This window comes from Physella acuta, unplaced genomic scaffold, assembly GCF_028476545.2.
Source record: "Physella acuta isolate Inbredline_101_S28 unplaced genomic scaffold, ASM2847654v3 ptg001445l, whole genome shotgun sequence".
In the NCBI taxonomy this organism is placed as follows: Eukaryota; Metazoa; Mollusca; class Gastropoda; family Physidae; genus Physella; species Physella acuta.
This window is the reverse complement of record NW_026732960.1, coordinates 41,884-61,078: the sequence shown is the minus strand read 5'-3', so window position 1 is coordinate 61,078 and position 19,195 is coordinate 41,884. Positions and strand designations below refer to the sequence as shown.

The following is a 19,195-nucleotide window of genomic DNA, read 5'->3' as shown; positions in this document are numbered from 1 at the left end:
ATATATATATATATATATATATATATATATATATATATATATATATATATATATATATATATATATATATATATATATATATATATATATATGTATATATATATGTATATCTATATAATCTCTAAAACACGGGTTCCCAACTTGGGGCTTTCTGGGGGGTCGCCAACTGGTAGACAAAACCTTAGCAATGAAAAAAAAAACATAATTATTTAGAAGAATATCTGAAATTCGGCCTTACTAACATCACTGGAAATTGAATCGAGAAGAAACAATGCGTACTGTGCAAAGTTGTTTTCAGTCTGTACTGTGTACGTTTTCTTGAAATTTCAAGTAAATATTAATAGCCTCTATCCCCAATATATATATATATATATATATATATATATATATATATATATATATATATATATATATATATATATATATATATATATATATATATATATTATAATGAGGTGAAAATGTGAGTTATTTTTAAGCACTTTGTAATATTTGCTACCACTCAATCAAAGAACAATATATTTTTACAAAAATCAAATACAAAATATCGTGAAATTGTTTTTTTTTAACATCTTTATTTGATGTTTAACATAGATTAAAGATGTTTTAACAAAGTTTTACTTGAATGCTACTTCTTCCATTTTTCCGATCATGGTTTACATCCTTGTCGTGATTACCTGAAGAATTGCAGGAAAAACAAGCATAAGTCTTAGTTCTTTAGAATTAAAAGTACACTATTATGTTATCAAAATGTTTACTAAAATTACATATTTATTAAATAAAAATGGTATAAATGTAATATTTAAGTCTCGAAAATTTTACTAGCCCGTAAGATAGAATATTTAAAAACATTATTTATTTTACTATCTATTTTTTAAATAAATAGATATTTAACTCACTAAAATATATAAATCATACATCCCCATCTCTCCAAAATGTTATAAGCTTAACATAATTAACTATATGCCGATAAAAAGAATTTATATGAACATTTTCAATTTCTATAAATAATATTATATATATATATATATATATATATATATATATATATATATATATATATATATATATATATATATATATATATATATATATATATATGCATCTTCAAGCGGATGGGGTAAATACTTCCAGGAAATGTAAGCTACCCACGCCACAAGCACCAGGGTGATTGACATACGATCGCGAAAGTAAAACTTTAATGTGCTTGATACGTACATATAGTGTGCTGTGTTGTGCCATTTTTCGCCGAAACAAAATAAGCAGTCCTTCTCTGACCTGTAATTATATGAGTGAAAGATAAAACAGAATGGCAGATTAAAAATTAAAATAACACAAAATTGTACTAATACAGGGGTCGGCAACCTGCGGCTCGCGAGCCGCATGCGGCTCTTTTGATATCAAGATGCGACTCTTCAGCTCCTTGAACAAATACTAATAATCTTAATAAAATAATAAAATATTTGAAATAAAAAAAAATGTTAGTGGCTCTTTAAAATCAGGGAAATTCTGAAAATTGTAACTTTTGGCTCTTCCGCTTCAAAAGGTTGCCGACCCCTGTACTAGTACATGCACATAGTTCTTGTCATATAAACAAGCCGAAGAAAAAATTAGAAGTGATCAGAAAAAGTTTATAGCTTACATTTATAGTACACTTATCTAACACAACTGAAATCTGCAATGATAATTAAAATATTATTTCGATATATCGACTACATACCTGTTCTTGAAGCAAGCATTGAAAGCAAAGAATAAAAACACCCTGCAATTAGATTTCCAGATATTATATATATATATATATATATATATATATATATATATATATATATATATATATATACATATAAGAAGAAGAGAGAGAGAGTTATATAGTTAAAGAGAGTAATATATATATATATATATATATATATATATATATATATATATATAAAATATAAATATATATATATATATATACATACATACATACATATATATATATATATATATATATATATATATATATATATATATATATATAATATAATTTAAAAAATGTAACTTGTAAATTTACCTTACATATGTGTTCACCAAAAAAAATGACATTAAATACACAAAAAAATTATTTCACCTGTAATGTGCTCATAACGACGAACATGTACTGTAGGACAATGGTGTCATGGATAATCGACAAGACCCCAAATATCCAGGAAGAGCCCGAAATACCAGAAAGGATTACTGTGCTTCTCAAGGCATACCTGTGAAAAAAATATGTTGCTTTATTAGAGTTCTCTTTGAAAGTCAATTATTTTATTTTTTCTAAACACGACACATACTCGTTTTTTGTTAATGTCAAAATAAACAAAATGCAGTACAGTTTCGATATGAAATACTTGACATTGCTAAATTCAGATGATAATAACTTTAAGATATTTATACTTAATTTTTCATTTTACAATTATGTCTGGGATTTTTAAATAACATTAAAAACATGTTAAGCTGCAAATGTGTTAAATCGAAATCATTTTAAAAGTGTTAGTCTTATAGTTGGGACCATAACACACCTTCTAATAGCTGAACAGTTGTGCCAACGTTGCTATCTTTATTTTTATCATTTATTTTTTTTTGCCATGAAAATATACAAAAATTGATTCTAATAATTATAATTTAACACATGCCTACGAAATAATGATAATGTTGTAGAAAAACAATTTAAAATTAATAATGTAAATTTAAAAAAAATAACCCAATAAAACTAACACAGGAAAACATTTTAAAATCAATGTCCTGTTTATTATTTATTATTCACTAACTTGCTTCATTAGGAATGTTACATTTTATTACATTTCGACGGCCATGGAATTAGTTTCAACAAAAACAAGTTTCAATAATTTATATTCAACTGAGTTAAAGCCCTCGAAGAGATTGAGCCTTGTTTTTTCTGTCTCGACAACTTATATAGAGATACTTCGAAAATGAAATAGATTTTATCACAGTATCAAAAATAATTAAAAATTGAGTTAGACAGATAAAAATAATACATAAATAAATAACTTTATATATATATATATAACTTTATATATATATATATATATATATATAACTTTATATATATATATATATATATATATATATATATATATATATATATATATATATATTTATTTATTTATTTATATATATACATATGCATATACTAGGCATACTGCCTAGCTTCGATTAGATTTTCAAAAAACTTTTGAGAATTTGAGAATTTGAATGATTAATTAATTGGTAATTGGCTGTAATGTGGAGTGCTTAAGGCCTAAGTTTAAACAGTCTGAGTAATTTTATGTCATGCAAACATTGAACGAGTAGTCGCAAACTTATTATTCTTAATTTTATTAGAACTGCAAATGCTTCCTTAGAAGTATAAATCAAATATAAAAAATACAGGGTGACACCCGACCTCGCTACGCCACTGGGTTATGGTATCCAATAGATAATTTACTGTCCCACGCTTTTCCTTATACTTTTCCAAATAGTAGTGTATTATTATATATTTAAAGAAAATCTTCATTTTCTCTTTTTATGCATTATTACAGAAAAGCTTGTTTTTGAAACTTTTGTATGCATTTTTTTGGAACATGCATTGGTCAAACACATGTATAAATAAATGAAGAAATGACCACCGTGTTTGAAGATGGTAGTGAAAAAAATGCCCAATCAAATATTGAAAAATATTCTAATTACTATTACAATTCTTTTATTTGTTTATTTTCAATTTTTTGCAATTCTAACTCTAATGTTTGTCAATCTGAAATGTATTATTGGTCCTTGTTTGTTTTTTAAGTGTCTCAGTAAATCATTTTAACGTAGACTCATTCGTAAAAACATGCCTCTTATTTCGTTTGTTTCGGTTTTAAGATTTTTAGAATAAAACATATCCGTGTAACTGTACTTTTGACGAACACGATGTAAATTGACCTTACTTAGCTTTGGTCAAGAGAGACGAGTCGTTGAACTTCACTGTTTTGTAAATATTGTGAATTACTACTCCCAGAGTCACACAGTTAAACTGAAAATAAAATTAAGAAAATGTAAGTTAGAGGAATTGATCTATGTAGGAGAATCAATTTTTTAACTACCCTAAGTTAGTGGAATGAAATAAGTTGTTTCTATTCATTAATAAACGACAAGGTATGTTCTATAATTAAAGTTTCGTAACCAGCAGTTTTTTTTTATAAAAACAATGTTAATTAGAGAACATGTTGCTAAAAAAAGCAATATATAATAAGACTGCTATAGGAACCGAGTGTTTCCTAATTTAAATTTAGAAATAAAACAGTTTTAGGGAGTTCGATTTTAAAATGTTCTTACTCCAATGATGAACAAGATAGGCCCAATGAAAGCCCATACAAGCCCCCTCTCGGCCGACAGCCAGCAACTGTTAGCCAAAAGATATGAAAGCGTTAAGACCAAGCTTTTTATTTATAATATACACGTTAGAATATCTAAGATAAAGTATTAGATCTATTTTGTATTCAGAATACTAATAAACATCACTACGTTCAAAAATGTTTAGTTTTATTTATATATAAAATTTAATGGTTGTTATTGTGGACATAGTCAATTAAACAAAATAGGATGAACAGTAACTACAAATAAGCGATACCCATTATAGTTAGAAAACAAAACGTAATTTATTGCTAATCATTTGGGTAACGTACTATTGACTGTCGCCATATCCATCACCAAATGACACGACAAGAGCTGTTACGACAATTAGCAACGGCAGTACTATAGTGATAAAAAAGAAGAGAATAGCTTTTTTATTATTAGTTATGAGTAGAGGCAGAATTTGCCGAAGAAAAAGAGTTAGATGTAGATGAAGATGTAGATGAGGATGCAGATGTGTGGATGTAGATGTGGATGTAGATGTGTGGATGTGTGGATGTGTGAATGTGTGGATGTGTGAATGTGTGGATGTGTGGATGTGTGGAAGTGTGGATGTGTGGATGTGTGGATGTGTGGATGTGTGGATGTGTGGATGTGTGGATGTGTGGATGTGTGGATGTGCGGATGTGTGGATGTGTAAATGTGTGGATGTGTGGATGTGTGGATGTGTGGATGTGTGGATGTGTGGATGTGTGGATGTGTGGATGTGTGGATGTGTGGATGTAAGGATGTGTGGATGTGTGGATGTGTGGATGTGTGGATGTGTGGATGTGTGGATGTGTGGATGTGTGGATGTGTGGATGTGTGGATGTGTGGAAGTGTGGATGTGTGGATGTGTTGATGTGTTGATGTGTAAATGTGTGGATGTGTGGATGTGTGGATGTGTGGATGTGTGGATGTGTGGATGTGTGGATGTGTGGATGTGTGGATGTGTGGATGTGTGGATGTGTGGATGTGTGGATGTGTGGATGTGTGGATGTGTGGATGTGTTGATGTGTGGATGTGGGGATGTGTGGATGTGGATATGGATGTGGATGTAGATGTGGATGTAGATGTGGATGTAGATGTAGATGTAGACGTAGAGGAGACGTAGACGTAGACGTAGACGTAGACGTAGACGTAGACGTAGACGTAGACGTAGACGTAGACGTAGACGTAGACGTAGACGTAGATGTAGACGTAGATGTAGATGTAGATGTAGATGTAGATGTAGATGAATAAAAGTGAATTAAATCAATTAAAGTTTTACCATAAGCCATAATCAAGATTTGCCGTAAAATAGACTTATTGGAGAATACCAGCAGGACACCTTTAACAATCAGAATCCCCTCAGCAAGCATTAAAAAGAATGCCGTGAGGAAAATGTAGTGCAGAAAGATCGCAACTACCGTACACCCAACCTATAAATTTACAGAAAGAGATTTATGTAAATATGTATATAATATGTATATAGGCCTACATATTTATATAGTGGCATATGTATATATATATATATATATATATATATATATATATATATATATATATATATATATACATATACATATACTTTTTTTTAAAATAGTGAAATAGTGTGTGCATATATATTTGTGCACATGCAAATGTTTGACTTTTCGTAAAGTTTGATAGAAAGATCTACATCAATTAATCTCACCTGATTTTGTGTTTTATCACCTCCAAACAGGAAAACTGTGTATCCAACCGTCAGACACAAGCATAGGTTGACGTGTAGCACGTTGCAGTCACTCTTGGCATGTCTGTATAGCAAAGAATGATTGTCTATGTTGATGAGTGCGAAAGCCTTTGTCACTTTTAATAAATTCGGTTTTTTTTATTCTCTACAACATATAGTTAAAATGATTCGATAAGATAAAATCTTAATAACAAATTTGGAATTAAAAGTAAAGTAAAATCGTATGTGATGGGATGTCTTATCGACACGTCAAAACCGGACTAGTAGGAACAATGATTGTATTCTTTGTCTGTGCTACACACTGATCTCTCAAGCTTACAGCGTGATACATTCAAATTACCTAACTTTATCTCACTTTTTACATGCATGATTGGCTTGGATATTTATTATTAACTAGGCATTGGGTTGATGAAATGAATATTTTTCTCTAGGGGTCATCCATAAATGACGTCACGCTTTTTTGACGATTTTTACCTCCCCCCTCCCCTCCGTCACACGTCGTCACAAAAAGCTAGAACCCCCCTAAAATGACGTTACACCTCAGCCTAAAAGCCCCCTCGAAATTGCAGTTGAATTTTTTTTAAAACATCGATATTTTTCCAAACTCTTTTCTGAAATCTGTCAACAGAGTATTTTAATCAATTCCTATTACAATTTATTTTAAAAAGTTTTCTAAAACGCAAAATAACGTCTAAAATTCGTTTTCTAACATTTATTTTTTATAATGAAAAAAGTGTGACATCACACCATCTGAACCCCCGCCCCCCACCCTCGCCCTCATCACACATCGTCACAAAATTAAGGACCCCCCTCCGCCCTACGAGTGTGACGTCATTTATGGACGACCCCCTACCACCTGTTGCAAAGCTATGATTGCCTTCGTGCTTTCTACTTCATGTCCAGGTGCATCGTACAGGTCAATTTGGAAAAAATATTTGGCAGTTCGTTTTTAAAACCCATTTAACCAACGAGTGACTTTCATATTACAATGGCGCGCTCTACAGTGTCTTATAGAAGTCTTATGAGGCCGTAACGTATTTCTGGAGATGCTTACTTCCAAGTCAGCGAAAATATAAGACAAGCTGCCACTAGGCTGACTATTGACATGTAGCATCCGATCTTCGTGAACACACTGAGGGCCCGATTCTCTTCTCTCTGGAATAAATAAGAGCCATTTTTAATTGTCATGACGATGTTCTATGGGGTACATTTCCAAATTATAAATTAGCATGTTAAGTGTTAAGGGAAATAAGCGAATGAGAAGTTCGTTCGGCCAAAATATGCAGATAATTAGGATAAGGCCTTTCAGAACTTCGTGGTTGGGAGTGTTCGGAAGTTTGTTGGTGGGAGTGTTCGGAAAATTGTTGGTGAGGGTGTTCGGAAATTTGTAGGTGGGGGTGTTCGGAAATTTGTTGGTGGGGGTGTTCGGAAATTTGTTGGTGGGGGTGTTCGGAAATTTGTTGGTGGGGGTGTTCGGAAATTTGTTGGTGGGGGTGTTCGGAAATTTGTTGTTGGGGGTGTTTCGAGCTGTCTAAAGTTAACAGAACCGAGTGTTGGGGCAGATGATGGTGACCCCAACTTAAAAAGCAACAAAAAATCTTAATTAGTCCCAGAATGTTGGCATTATGGGTGAGGGTGGATGAGAATGACACCCGATTGAACTAAATTTAGAGTTAGCTAGGTCAATGAGCGTTGTGTTAGGAGGCGTCGAGAGGGGAAGAGGGGGGTGCACCGGTGACGTCATTTAGGGGTGATACAAAGGCAAAAACAGAAAGATATATATTAAAACAAAACGATTATTCCATTAACATTAATGATTCATTACATTTAAAAATTCTTTTTAATTAGGAGCAAATTGACAAACCATGACACCATGGCGTAAACCTGCTAACGATATAGAAAACAATACTACATCCAGCTGTATTTATAACAGACTAGATGAACATAGTTAGTATTATTTGTGGACAGTTTAAAGCTATCACCGGGTGGAGGGGGGGGGGGGGGGGGTTGAATACCAAATAAACGTTGCAACATTTGCCTGAGGAAAAAGGTTTTCTTGAGAATTGTAATAACTGACATGTCAATCCATGTCTAGGGTAAAAGTGGAGGGGCGACACCAGTGGCGTAGCGAGGTCGGGTGTAACCCGGTGCGGCACTTAATGGTGTCACCCCCAGAGGCGTAGCGACCCTTCCCGGGGACAAACTTTCAAATTTTCGATTTGCACCCCTCCCCCTCAAACTTTCGATTTGCACCCCTGCTCAAGTTTTTCTCTATATATTTTGCTATTTTTTGCCTTGGTGTCACCCCCCTAGTTGGTGTCACCCGGTGCGGTCCGCACCCCCCCCCATCCCCCCCCCCCCCTTGCTACGCTTCTGGTTGACACCAAGTTTAATAATTTACTATCAATACAATGATTTTTCCACTTGAATTAATAACTGTTCTAGTTAGGCCCCTAGGTCGACACCACATATACACCGCTCATCGAAATGCATAGGGGTGACACCACATGGGAAGTTTTCCAATCTACACATCATTCATCGATTAAGCAAATTATTATACAACAGAATACGTGTATGTGTGTATATAAGTGTTTATTGGTGTGTGTGGAGGGGAATGGCTAACACCAGTAGAACAATAGTTTTACATATATTGTGCTTAGATAGTTGATTTATTATCTATGATGTGTGATATGTTTAATGGGTTTTTTTTTTTCTTTTCCCATTAAAAGTTGTGTAATACGTGGCTAAAATCAATGTATTAATCCATTGTAAATAAATTCAGTTTAAAAATTTGAGAGACGAACATGAATAATGAAAACCATAAGCAATAAAAAGCGATCAACAGATAAACATAACAGGTTGGCTTGCCACATTGGCACATGTTGACTCTTTTTGACAGCTAAACGTTTTAAAACAATATTTCACGCCTTTAATTAGTTTAATCATTAAATGTTGTATATTTTGCAATGGAATATGTTAAATTATAATAATTTGACAACACATTTAGTATACACATACGAGGTAAAGAGCACGGGGACGGGCACGCTAGTTTCTTATAAATAAAAAGTACGAAGTTTAGCCCAAAATGCGTCGCTTTAAAAAAGATGAATTGCAACCACAAAAAATGATATTTAAATATATATACCCATGTGTATACACAGACGTAAATATGTATATGCCGTGATATATATATATATATATATATATATATATATATATATATATATATATATATATATATATATATATATATATATATATATATATATATATATATATATGCATATATATATATGTATACGATATATATGTACTAGGAGTTGCCGCAGTACAATACCCTACGTAGCGATGCTATGTATTATGTGCGCGACTGAACACACTTGCGTATTCTATGATGAACATATATACACAATTATTCTTAGCACAATTAAAACCGACACTTACATCACCGAACCGACTCATCAATATGGCGAATGGCGTCATGTGAAAACACTGACATTGCACATGCGTTTCATTCGCTGATACAAGTTCGCATCCATTTTTAGACCAGTAGACTTGCTTTTTGTCTCTGAAATTTTGCAATAAACAGCCAACTGTATTTTAACTTTCATTTGTACAAAGAGATGACGAAACGTATTAATGTTGCAACATTGTTGTACTTTGTATGCATTTACCAATACAGTTTTTTTCCAAATTTATTATGTATTTTTTATGGAAATTACATATTGTTTGACTTTTTTACTTTTGAGAAAATCAAAATTCGGCAGCTTTTTATTATACAGGTTTTCACTGTTTTTAAAACAATTTAAATTGTGACTAACTAGCATCGTTAGAATTTATCTATAATGGACGAATTGAATTTATACAAAGTGTCTTCTTTCTCTTCTTCTTCGTTCTTAATTATTAGTGTTGAAGGGGATCGAGATTTATCTGCCAGTGGGTTTGAACTCGAGACTTTGTTCGAATTTATCAACCATGAGCTTTTTGCCGACTCGACCACGCCTCCAACACAATTAAGCGTTACGTGTCAACTGGTTATGCGCCATTGAGGCCATTGACTCCGATTTCAGCCTGCTTTTCTTTTTGGATTTGCTTCCATAGCCTTTGCCCAACCAAGAACAAACTACGAGGCAGCAGTTGTTTAATTTTGGAGTTGTCTCTCCTAGAAGAGTGGCTGTCCCCAGCTAACGAGCCTCATCTGCCCGAGGGTTCGAACTCGAGACTTTTCGGTTTAGCAACCATGAGCTTTACCGACTCGACCACGCCGACCCCTATACAAAGTGTGTGAAATGCACAGCTTTCACTTTATTCGTCTTCATGTGCATATTTGAAGCGTTGTAATTAATAAATAATGTCCATGTATACAATACGGAACACACGCGTATATAATATCATGTTAAATGGCTTCATTATAGTTTTATTTTTAATAAACAGTTTGTTTACCTAACGGACGATTCCAGAAATGCACACATCGGTTGGCCCAGCCCAGGCTACAGGGAATAGCAAATAAATGCTGTCAGGTTTTAGGCATAATTTTACATGAATATTTAGTACGCTTACTTTGTAAAAAAAAGTATATACCACATTGTAAGCAAGCTTCCTTACATATAAAATGAACACATTCATCCTAAAATGTAACCTTTACCAAGTAGAAATAAAATAAATAGATACACATATATTTTATGGTTTAACTTTTACCATGTAAAACCAAGTATATACAATTAATAATTTTGTTTAAACTATAACATATAAAACTACATACAAATATCAATCATTATCATGTCGAAAAAAATGGTCAAAAATATATATTGAATTATTTAACAGCTAGAGTATATAAACAAATAGATTGTTAAAACATCGAATTGTCTGAACGCTACCTGTTGAAGCGCAAAGGTCAAAACAACGGAGACATCTTTTACACCAGGAGATACCACCACGGATACAACGTTTGAATTGATTGTCCAGTTGGTCACTTCAGATAAGCTAAAGTAACAAAAGATGTTAGGATAAATTAAACTAATATGAAAAAATCGTTGGAATAAAAAACTTTTAAATGTACTGAAAACTGAACATAAAAATAAAAAAAATAAAAATGTGCTTTCTCTAAGAAAAGCTTCGGTCGCTAAAATATATAACGGAGCACAGTGCGAACATAGCTTTTATTAGTGAAAGTAATTTTGTTTTTATTTTCAGTAGGGGTTTTTATATTTGTTTTATTTTCTACTTTTTTAAAGTCATTCCTTAAAAGTGAAGTTGATATTATAATAAAAATATTTGCTTTAAACCCCGACCCGTAGCTAGTATTCCTTATCCGCCCCTAATTTGGGACAAGCAGACTAAAACTCAACCAGCGAGACTGTTCACCGATGCAAACAGGCTGATTGAGTCATAACTTGAGATTTGTTACTAATTTTTCTTAATTTTTTAAAATTTAAATGTAAAGACTAACTTTCTATTTATTAGATAACGGAATAATATTCATGCAACGTCTTCGTCAAAATAAGAGCCGTTTATAGAGGTCCCAAGCATCTCTTCGGGGAGTGGGGGGGGGGGGGCAAAGCCCAACCCCCCCCCCCCCTCACCCCCGAAATAATTGAACCCCCCCCCCCCCCCCCGAACGAAATGAAATTTATATAATTTATATAGAAAATATATACTTTTAATAGTGTCCGCCCCCCCCCCCCCCCGAAGAAAGTCTACCGCCCCCCCCCCCGAAAGTTTCAAGCGCCCCCCCCCCCCCCCGGAGAAAAAAGTCTGGAAGGAACACTGGTCCCAAGATTAAAAAACTAACATATATATTGATCATATAATCATTGATACTTCTTTTACTAACTGTAATAGAGTCGGCTGGCTAGATTTTGTAAAAAAAAAAAAAACTCTCGAAATATTTTTTTCAAATTTTCAACATTTGGTTTGTTGTAATACCATTAAAATTAATGATAAATTATATGGTATTTTTCCGGAGTCGACCCCATTAAATTATAATCGTCAAAATATCTTACCCTAAACGTGTGGAGGTCGGTAGTACTAAGTTCTTGTCATGACGGTAGATGACGAGACCATAGTTAACTGCTTCTAAAAACATTCAATGAGTTATTTATTAACGAAATAAGAAAATACCGGTAATCAAGTTTTCAGTAAAAATTCTGTTGTTTTAAAATATTTCACACTTATAGAGTAGATTAGTTTTTTAAGCACACAATATGCAATAGATAAGAACATTCTTACGCTAGGTTATAAGTCAAACAGCAGGTAAATAAAACAAATTTAAAACTATTTGAAAAGTCAAATTCCATATAGATATTAAAACGGTAAAATATTTCCGCAGGGTAATATCAGCTAAATACGAATCTGGGCAAATAGCATGGAAGTTAAACAGCAGCTTTATATTAAACTTTAAACTAGAAAAGCAGGCAAACAGCCGAAAGCGGGAAACAACTTTAGCAGGTTAACATCGAATAATCCCTTATGACAACTCAGGATTTTTGTCCAAAAAATTATTCCATGTATGGAAAATGGTGTTGTGGGTGTTCAGACATTATGTACCGAATTTCAGCTCCAATCGGACAAGTATTATACGAATTATGACATGAGTACACAAATATACAACATGTCACAATAGAGTAAATTGTCGGTAACTGCTTATTTATAACATGTAATTCTGGACGGCTACTTACTAAATATTACAATATGTGGGTCTTTTTATTATCTATTGGATACCTTTACTAATATTTAGGAAGAAACCCACGCTTTTCTTTATAGTGCAATATTAGTGTTTATTTTTTTTTTTTCCTTTTTAGGGCATTACTACATAGAAGATTGTTATTATAACGTTTTTTTTATGTTTTTATCAGTATTTTTTCAGTACTTTAAATTTTTAAAATTTACAATAATAGAGTTGCATGACTAAAAACTATTGGGCACCTAATGAACGTGATGACACGTGTATAATCGTGCGGAATAGTTGGGTAAGACTGCCTACTAATTTGGCCAACAATTTAATTAATTCATAAAATATTAATTATGCAACCAATTACGTCAAATTTAATCTCATGTTGCATTGTCTTCCTGTCTTGACCCACGTACCAACTACGAACCGTATCTGTCAAATAGAAGTGCGCGTAATTTCGATCGGGCGGTTCGATCTAGACAGAGAAAGCAAGTTAAATAAAAAGTTGTAAAAATTTGAAACGTTTCAAAAGCCCTCAACATGTTTAACTATTAAACTGAAAACTGATTATGAAATGGCGCTACTATCATGGAAAGGTTTGAGAGTAAACAAACGACATTGTTCTACGTAGAATGAAAGTACCGTTTTGTACGTGAAGATTTATCTGGATATCTTTCCCAGGCGCCCAGTTGCCAGTTTGATTCCAGCCATTTCTGGGGGAGTTCCAATCATGATGGCTGACAAATCTACCTATGGCTGTGTTTAAAAAAAATCAATTTTTCTACATTTTAAAGCGTAATCATTTCAAGCAGTTCTAAATATTTTAGTATATTTTACCCGATACGCTACTAGTGTTCCGGGAGAATAGTGTGTCTGCTGGCGTATATTATTTTAGACGATTCGGTGTCTGAAACACCAACTACATAAAAAACTGTAAGTTTAGGAAACGGACGTTATGTACCTATATTTTGTAAAACAAGTGTCGGGTCATTCCCATCAAACGTCTTGAGACTTGTTTCTGCAATAGCGTCAAATGAGAGCATTAACGATGCAAGGCCGCCCCCGTCAACAACACCGTGTTCCTCTGTCAACAATTCTTTGCTAGCAGAAACAAGACGATCGGAAATCGCAGCGAAGTTCTGTAGAAATATAGTATTTACTTTAAAATAATAGCATACGCTTTCTTGAGTAGGGACCAGACACGTTGGGTCGAGGCCAAATTTTGACTGAAAACTCGATACAAAAATTTTCAATTTAATCAATATTGTCTTTGCTTATCCGTGTTTTTCTTTTAATCTAAAAGTAGCAAACTTTTCAAATAAAACAAAAGTATTGTTATTCTACCTTCAGTGTGGCAGTATCCGCAGTCACCCCTGGCTCTTTTACTCTTGAAGCTATCAGGGACAAGATTTCCAAAACAGAACTGAGGCTGCTGGATGAAACATCGACGTCTTCACTCAGACTTTTCAGTTTTTGAGAAATATCGCGGATACAGTTGGAGGCCTCTACAGGTGTAACACTTGAATCTGTCAGCGTTTGTGACTAAAAATGGTATAGTTGGATTTAGCTTGGACTAACAGTTAGTATGCAATGTCTTACTACCCAACGCTCTTTATACTTTTATACTGCTCACTTTATTTATCCTCGGTTTAGAACAAATACCCGAATATACACCAATCTTCATTTATCATAAGTCTCTTTTTGTTCTAGTCTTTTATCCCTATGTACCCCTCCTCCCTATATATATATATATATATATATATATATATATATATATACATATACATATATATATATATATATATATATATATATATATATATATATATATATATATATATATATATATATATATATATATATATCTATATATATATATATATATATATATATATATTTTTTTTTTTTTTTTTTTTTTTTTTTAATTAATTAATTAATTTATTTATATCTATGTTGCTACTATATTAATACAACCAATGAAAACTTACCAATTTTTTGGCGCTTTCAAGTAGGTAGTTAACATGATCTACAGACAAAAAAAAGGAATGTTGTAAATATATTTATAGTAAACTATCAATTCATAGCAAATATAAAGCATGCTAATGATAGATTTAAAATAAATGAGCGTGCATCGATTAAATATAATGAATATTTGTGATACAAAATGGCAACAGTAGCAATAAATTAAAACTTAAAATGAACTAAAAGATAGAGTTAGGAAATGTACACGCAATCATAAATAATTTCTAGTTAATAATTTAAATGTTTTTTTTTTTAAAGTAATAAATCCAATTGGACTAAACTACTAAAAATTTACACCCTTATGCGAATTTTTAATATTACAAAAGTTGAAAATTTGTTTCGTCGACACGACGGTAAATAATATATTTAGATTTTACACGGGAGCTTAAAATCTACTTAGAAAAACGTTTTTAGTAGTCATTTTTTCCTGGGAAACAATAACTAACCATTGGATAAGCTTAGAATACTATGAGAAGTGAACATGGAAGTCCTCCAGGTCAAATACCACCTGCATACACCACCTGAACATAAAGCCGCTGGACATAAACCTCACGACATAAACCCCCTGGACAACCCCCCTTCCCCGCGACATAAACTCCCTGGATAATAATCCTCCCCCGACTAAGGTTTATATCAGGAAATAATAACCAAAAAACTAAAGTAAAAAAAACAACGAAGAAAAAAAGAAAAGCGCGGGTGAATATATCTATTGAATCATTTTTCAAATTTTTGGGTAGAGATCCACACTTTCCTTTATAGTTATTTAAATAGTAGTGCATTATTATACATTTAAGGAAAATCATTTATTTTCTTCCTTTAAGTGCATAAAAGATGCAATTAAAACGTTTTTAAGCATTTTTTTTCACTACTTTAAAATTTCTAATTCAATAGAGATACATGACTAAAAGCGATTATGCAACAAATAAACATGAAAATGTGCGTATAATAGTGGGGGGTAGCAGTATAAGACAACATACTACTAATAATTTCAGAACATTTTAATCAATTCATAAAAATAATTAGTCAGTCAATTCTGTCAAATTTGATGTCAGATTTTTTCAGCGGGTCTTGACTCACGTGCCGAATTTAAAAAAAAAACACGGAATAATCTCCTGCAAACTTTTTCGAAAATTCATGTACAATACTACGAGATATGGCAACTTGGGATATAGACAATATTTTAAATCCATTTTAAATTAATTAAACTTTTAAAAATAGAATAGAATCCAGTAGAAAAAAGAATTGAGCACCAAGTGAACGACAAAATAATCTGTGAATAATAGTGCGGAATATTATTTATATTAGTACTTTATAAATTTACATGCTTAAATTACTCATTACGGTCAACGGATATTACACGAAATTTGACAGAAGACAGAGAAATAGATTTTTTACTTACGTGGGTAATTTTATTTATCGGTCTGAAACAGTACTCAAGTTATAGGCTTTTGAAAAATTGAAAGTAGAGCAAGTTCCACTTCCGTTTATCGGAAATCGCTGAAAAGTTGATACAGAACTACAAATTTGATATAATACTTTTTATATGAAATTTCATCAACCTCGCTCTAACGGTACTCAAGTTATCGTGTTCACAGACACACAGACACACATACACACATGCACACACACACACACAGACATACGGACAAGATTGCAAAACTATGTTTTTTCCGACTCAAGGAAGTGTAAAACGTCGAGATTTGCAAAAATCTCGATTTTTTTTTCTTATGCACGATTTCCATACTTTCTCTATACTCCGTATACGAGGAAGTATCAATATGTTTTGAACAGAGGGTCCTGAAAGAGGGTTCTGCTTGATGTTATGATAGACTATAAATATCTATCATGGTGTCTCCACTTCTCCCCCTTCTTGCTATCCCACAGGTAACGGTAACACCTGGAGTCCAGCGGTATCGTAAGGCTGACCGGGCCTCGACATCAGACTGCGGTCATGAGGCGGAGCCAGAGTCATGTGAACTGTATAGTCACTCTATCTTCTCCCCTCTTCGGAGGTACACGTTCTTTTGGTGCTAAGGCACAAGCCATTGTAAAATAATACTGATTTTGGTGCTACGGCACGTGTTGTCCACGGAGAAATTAAACTTACATATTGGCAACGTGTTCAGAGGATTGTGTAGATTCATTTGAAGGTAATGGACACTTACTTTTATTAACTGTACTGTTATATATATTAATTAATAAGTATGTAATAAGTATTTTTACAGCCGGACAGCTTGGGTCTAACGCTTAGACGATACAGAGGTCTGCGTGAGCAAGTGTGACCACGCCGCCCTGAAGACCAGTCGCCCATTCCAGGCTACTCTTAGTTCTAACGTTGCTCCTGTGTCACTTATTCTATATAACTTCGTGTATTAAAAGTTAAATGATTGTAAATTGAGTGAATTATTTAATCATAATTTTAAACCTTTTCACTGAGCGAAGTATTAGCAAAGAGTCAATAATGATAACATAACATTAATAAACACAATATTAATTATTAAGGGACCTCTTGTCCAACGAGACAAACCCTAGGTTAAAACAAGCCGTCCTGTAGCTGCGGCTATATATGTTACGGTCAAAGTCCGAAGCCAGCCAATCCGCCATTTCAGATTTTGGCCGGTGGATCGGCCAAAGTCTGAAATGGCAATTGATTTTGGACTTTGGCCGGCCAGTCCGCGGACTGGCCATGGTTGACCGGCCATTCTGAATTAGAAGATCAGCTGGCTAGGGACGACCGGTCGAAGTCCGAATTAGCAGATCATGAGCAGATTTTTTTTATACCGTAAGGATCATAAAAATTAAGTCTTATTTGATTATTATTTAGAATTACATTGTTATTTTACGCTTGCAGGGATTTGTTGTGCACTAGGTTGTGCAATTGCAGTAAATGTAGCCTTGGCCGCCGGTCAGTGATTGTGAAGATGCGATGGTTCGAAGTGATTTTCCTCAGTGCCAACGGGCGACAATGAGAGCAGTTTTTCGTGAAGAATTGAAAACTCACTTCTAGCATATAGTTGACCTCTGTCAACATCTGGTATACGTATGCGATCAGTATCTCCCACTTCAGATGTTTAAATTTTTTTGGCATCTTGGCACCTTGAGTTTGCAAGGTAGTATGAGCTGCTGACCTGTTGTCCATGGTTTCTTGTTTATTGTGACATATTCTGCGAGTACTGTTCCCTCCGTACCCTTAGTCTGCTTCATTGGCTATTCCGCATATTGCATGGACATCGTTGCCACAGGATCCACAAGAATGGGCTTCACTACAATATTTTTCACAAACTACACAGAATCTGTGGGCCAAATTATTGTCACGCAACTGGTCTGGACATTCCGCCACGGCAGCAGATGTGTTAGTTGAGGATGTCGTAGCATTTATGGCAACCTCCGTTTCTTATTCAATGTTCTCAAGATCTTCCTCAGTAGTTAAATTATCGAGAGCCTCTCTTGGTAGATTTGAAGTCCTACTTTTGCTTTGCACCCAAACAAGGTTTCGTATGGCGATTGTTGGATTCCAAGATGAAAATTACGGTTTTTCATAAATTGAATGAATTTGAGACTCTCAGCCCATTTAGCTGATTCATTTGTCTGCATCCTTGTCATCATCATGATTTGAACATCTTAGTTGGCACGTTCTACTGAACATTGGTTTGGCTATGCCTTGGTTTTCTGTGAACAAGTTTAAGTTCATGCCACATGTTCTTTAGTTTAGAAAAACATGATTCACAAATTCATTTCCATTAGGATTTGGATTATTTATTTTGGCAGCCATCTGGTATGTCTGTCTCTTGATCTGACGGTTCTTTTGGTCCATGTCGCATTGCATATAGAATGCTATAGAAACAAGAGCCAAACAATACGTTACTCACAATGAAACAGCACCCAGAATAATGAAACGCGATCACAAGTTAGTCTAGTTATGACATTGACCAGGACATCCCGGCATATGCGCGCATTGACCGGCCAATGTGCAAAATATGCTGTCAAGTTTAAGCGTTTCGGACTTTGGCCAGTACGTCCCGCCCAGTGCGCGCATAGGCCGGCCAATGTACGAAATACGCTCTCAGTGCAAAGCTCTTCGGGCTTTGGCCAAGAGAGCCGGCCAATGTGCGCATTGGCCGGCCAATGTGGGCTTTGGCCACACTTCGGGCTTTGACCGTAACATTTATATTTATGTGCGGTATGACTTGATAGAGCATATTTGCCATACTGGTGTTTTTGTATAAGGGCTCTTGTCTGTATTACCTGTTGGTTTGGTTGAGGTGGTTGAGGTGGTTGTCGTTGATGCTGTTGTCGTTCTTATTGAAGGTACCAATGTCGTTGAATCTAAAAGGACAGATTTAGAAATACAAACATAATGAAAGTATACGTTTCATCTAAAAAAATTTAGAGTG

At 33.7% G+C, this 19,195-nt stretch overlaps 1 protein-coding gene across 2 annotated transcripts in view; it reads right to left on the bottom strand.

Annotated features, from left to right (window-relative positions):
- Nucleotides 1–570: 570 nt before the first annotated feature.
- LOC131927904 (adhesion G protein-coupled receptor L4) overlaps nt 571–19,195 on the bottom strand; it is a 37,729-nt gene continuing 19,104 nt past the window's right edge. For both annotated transcript variants that reach the window (XM_059283775.1, XM_059283776.1), the window contains 19 exons: nt 19,047–19,127; nt 14,768–14,805; nt 14,124–14,321; nt 13,741–13,918; nt 13,422–13,535; nt 12,112–12,184; nt 10,987–11,092; nt 10,553–10,599; nt 9,554–9,677; nt 7,164–7,264; nt 6,071–6,173; nt 5,666–5,816; nt 4,689–4,758; nt 4,339–4,405; nt 3,951–4,036; nt 2,111–2,237; nt 1,721–1,762; nt 1,219–1,278; nt 571–677 (listed from right to left, as the gene is read on the bottom strand). In XM_059283775.1, the coding sequence (XP_059139758.1) occupies nt 657–677; nt 1,219–1,278; nt 1,721–1,762; nt 2,111–2,237; nt 3,951–4,036; nt 4,339–4,405; nt 4,689–4,758; nt 5,666–5,816; nt 6,071–6,173; nt 7,164–7,264; nt 9,554–9,677; nt 10,553–10,599; nt 10,987–11,092; nt 12,112–12,184; nt 13,422–13,535; nt 13,741–13,918; nt 14,124–14,321; nt 14,768–14,805; nt 19,047–19,127 (1,787 nt within the window). In that variant the 3' untranslated portion in view covers nt 571–656. The remainder of the gene's footprint in view (nt 678–1,218; nt 1,279–1,720; nt 1,763–2,110; nt 2,238–3,950; nt 4,037–4,338; nt 4,406–4,688; nt 4,759–5,665; nt 5,817–6,070; nt 6,174–7,163; nt 7,265–9,553; nt 9,678–10,552; nt 10,600–10,986; nt 11,093–12,111; nt 12,185–13,421; nt 13,536–13,740; nt 13,919–14,123; nt 14,322–14,767; nt 14,806–19,046; nt 19,128–19,195) is intronic.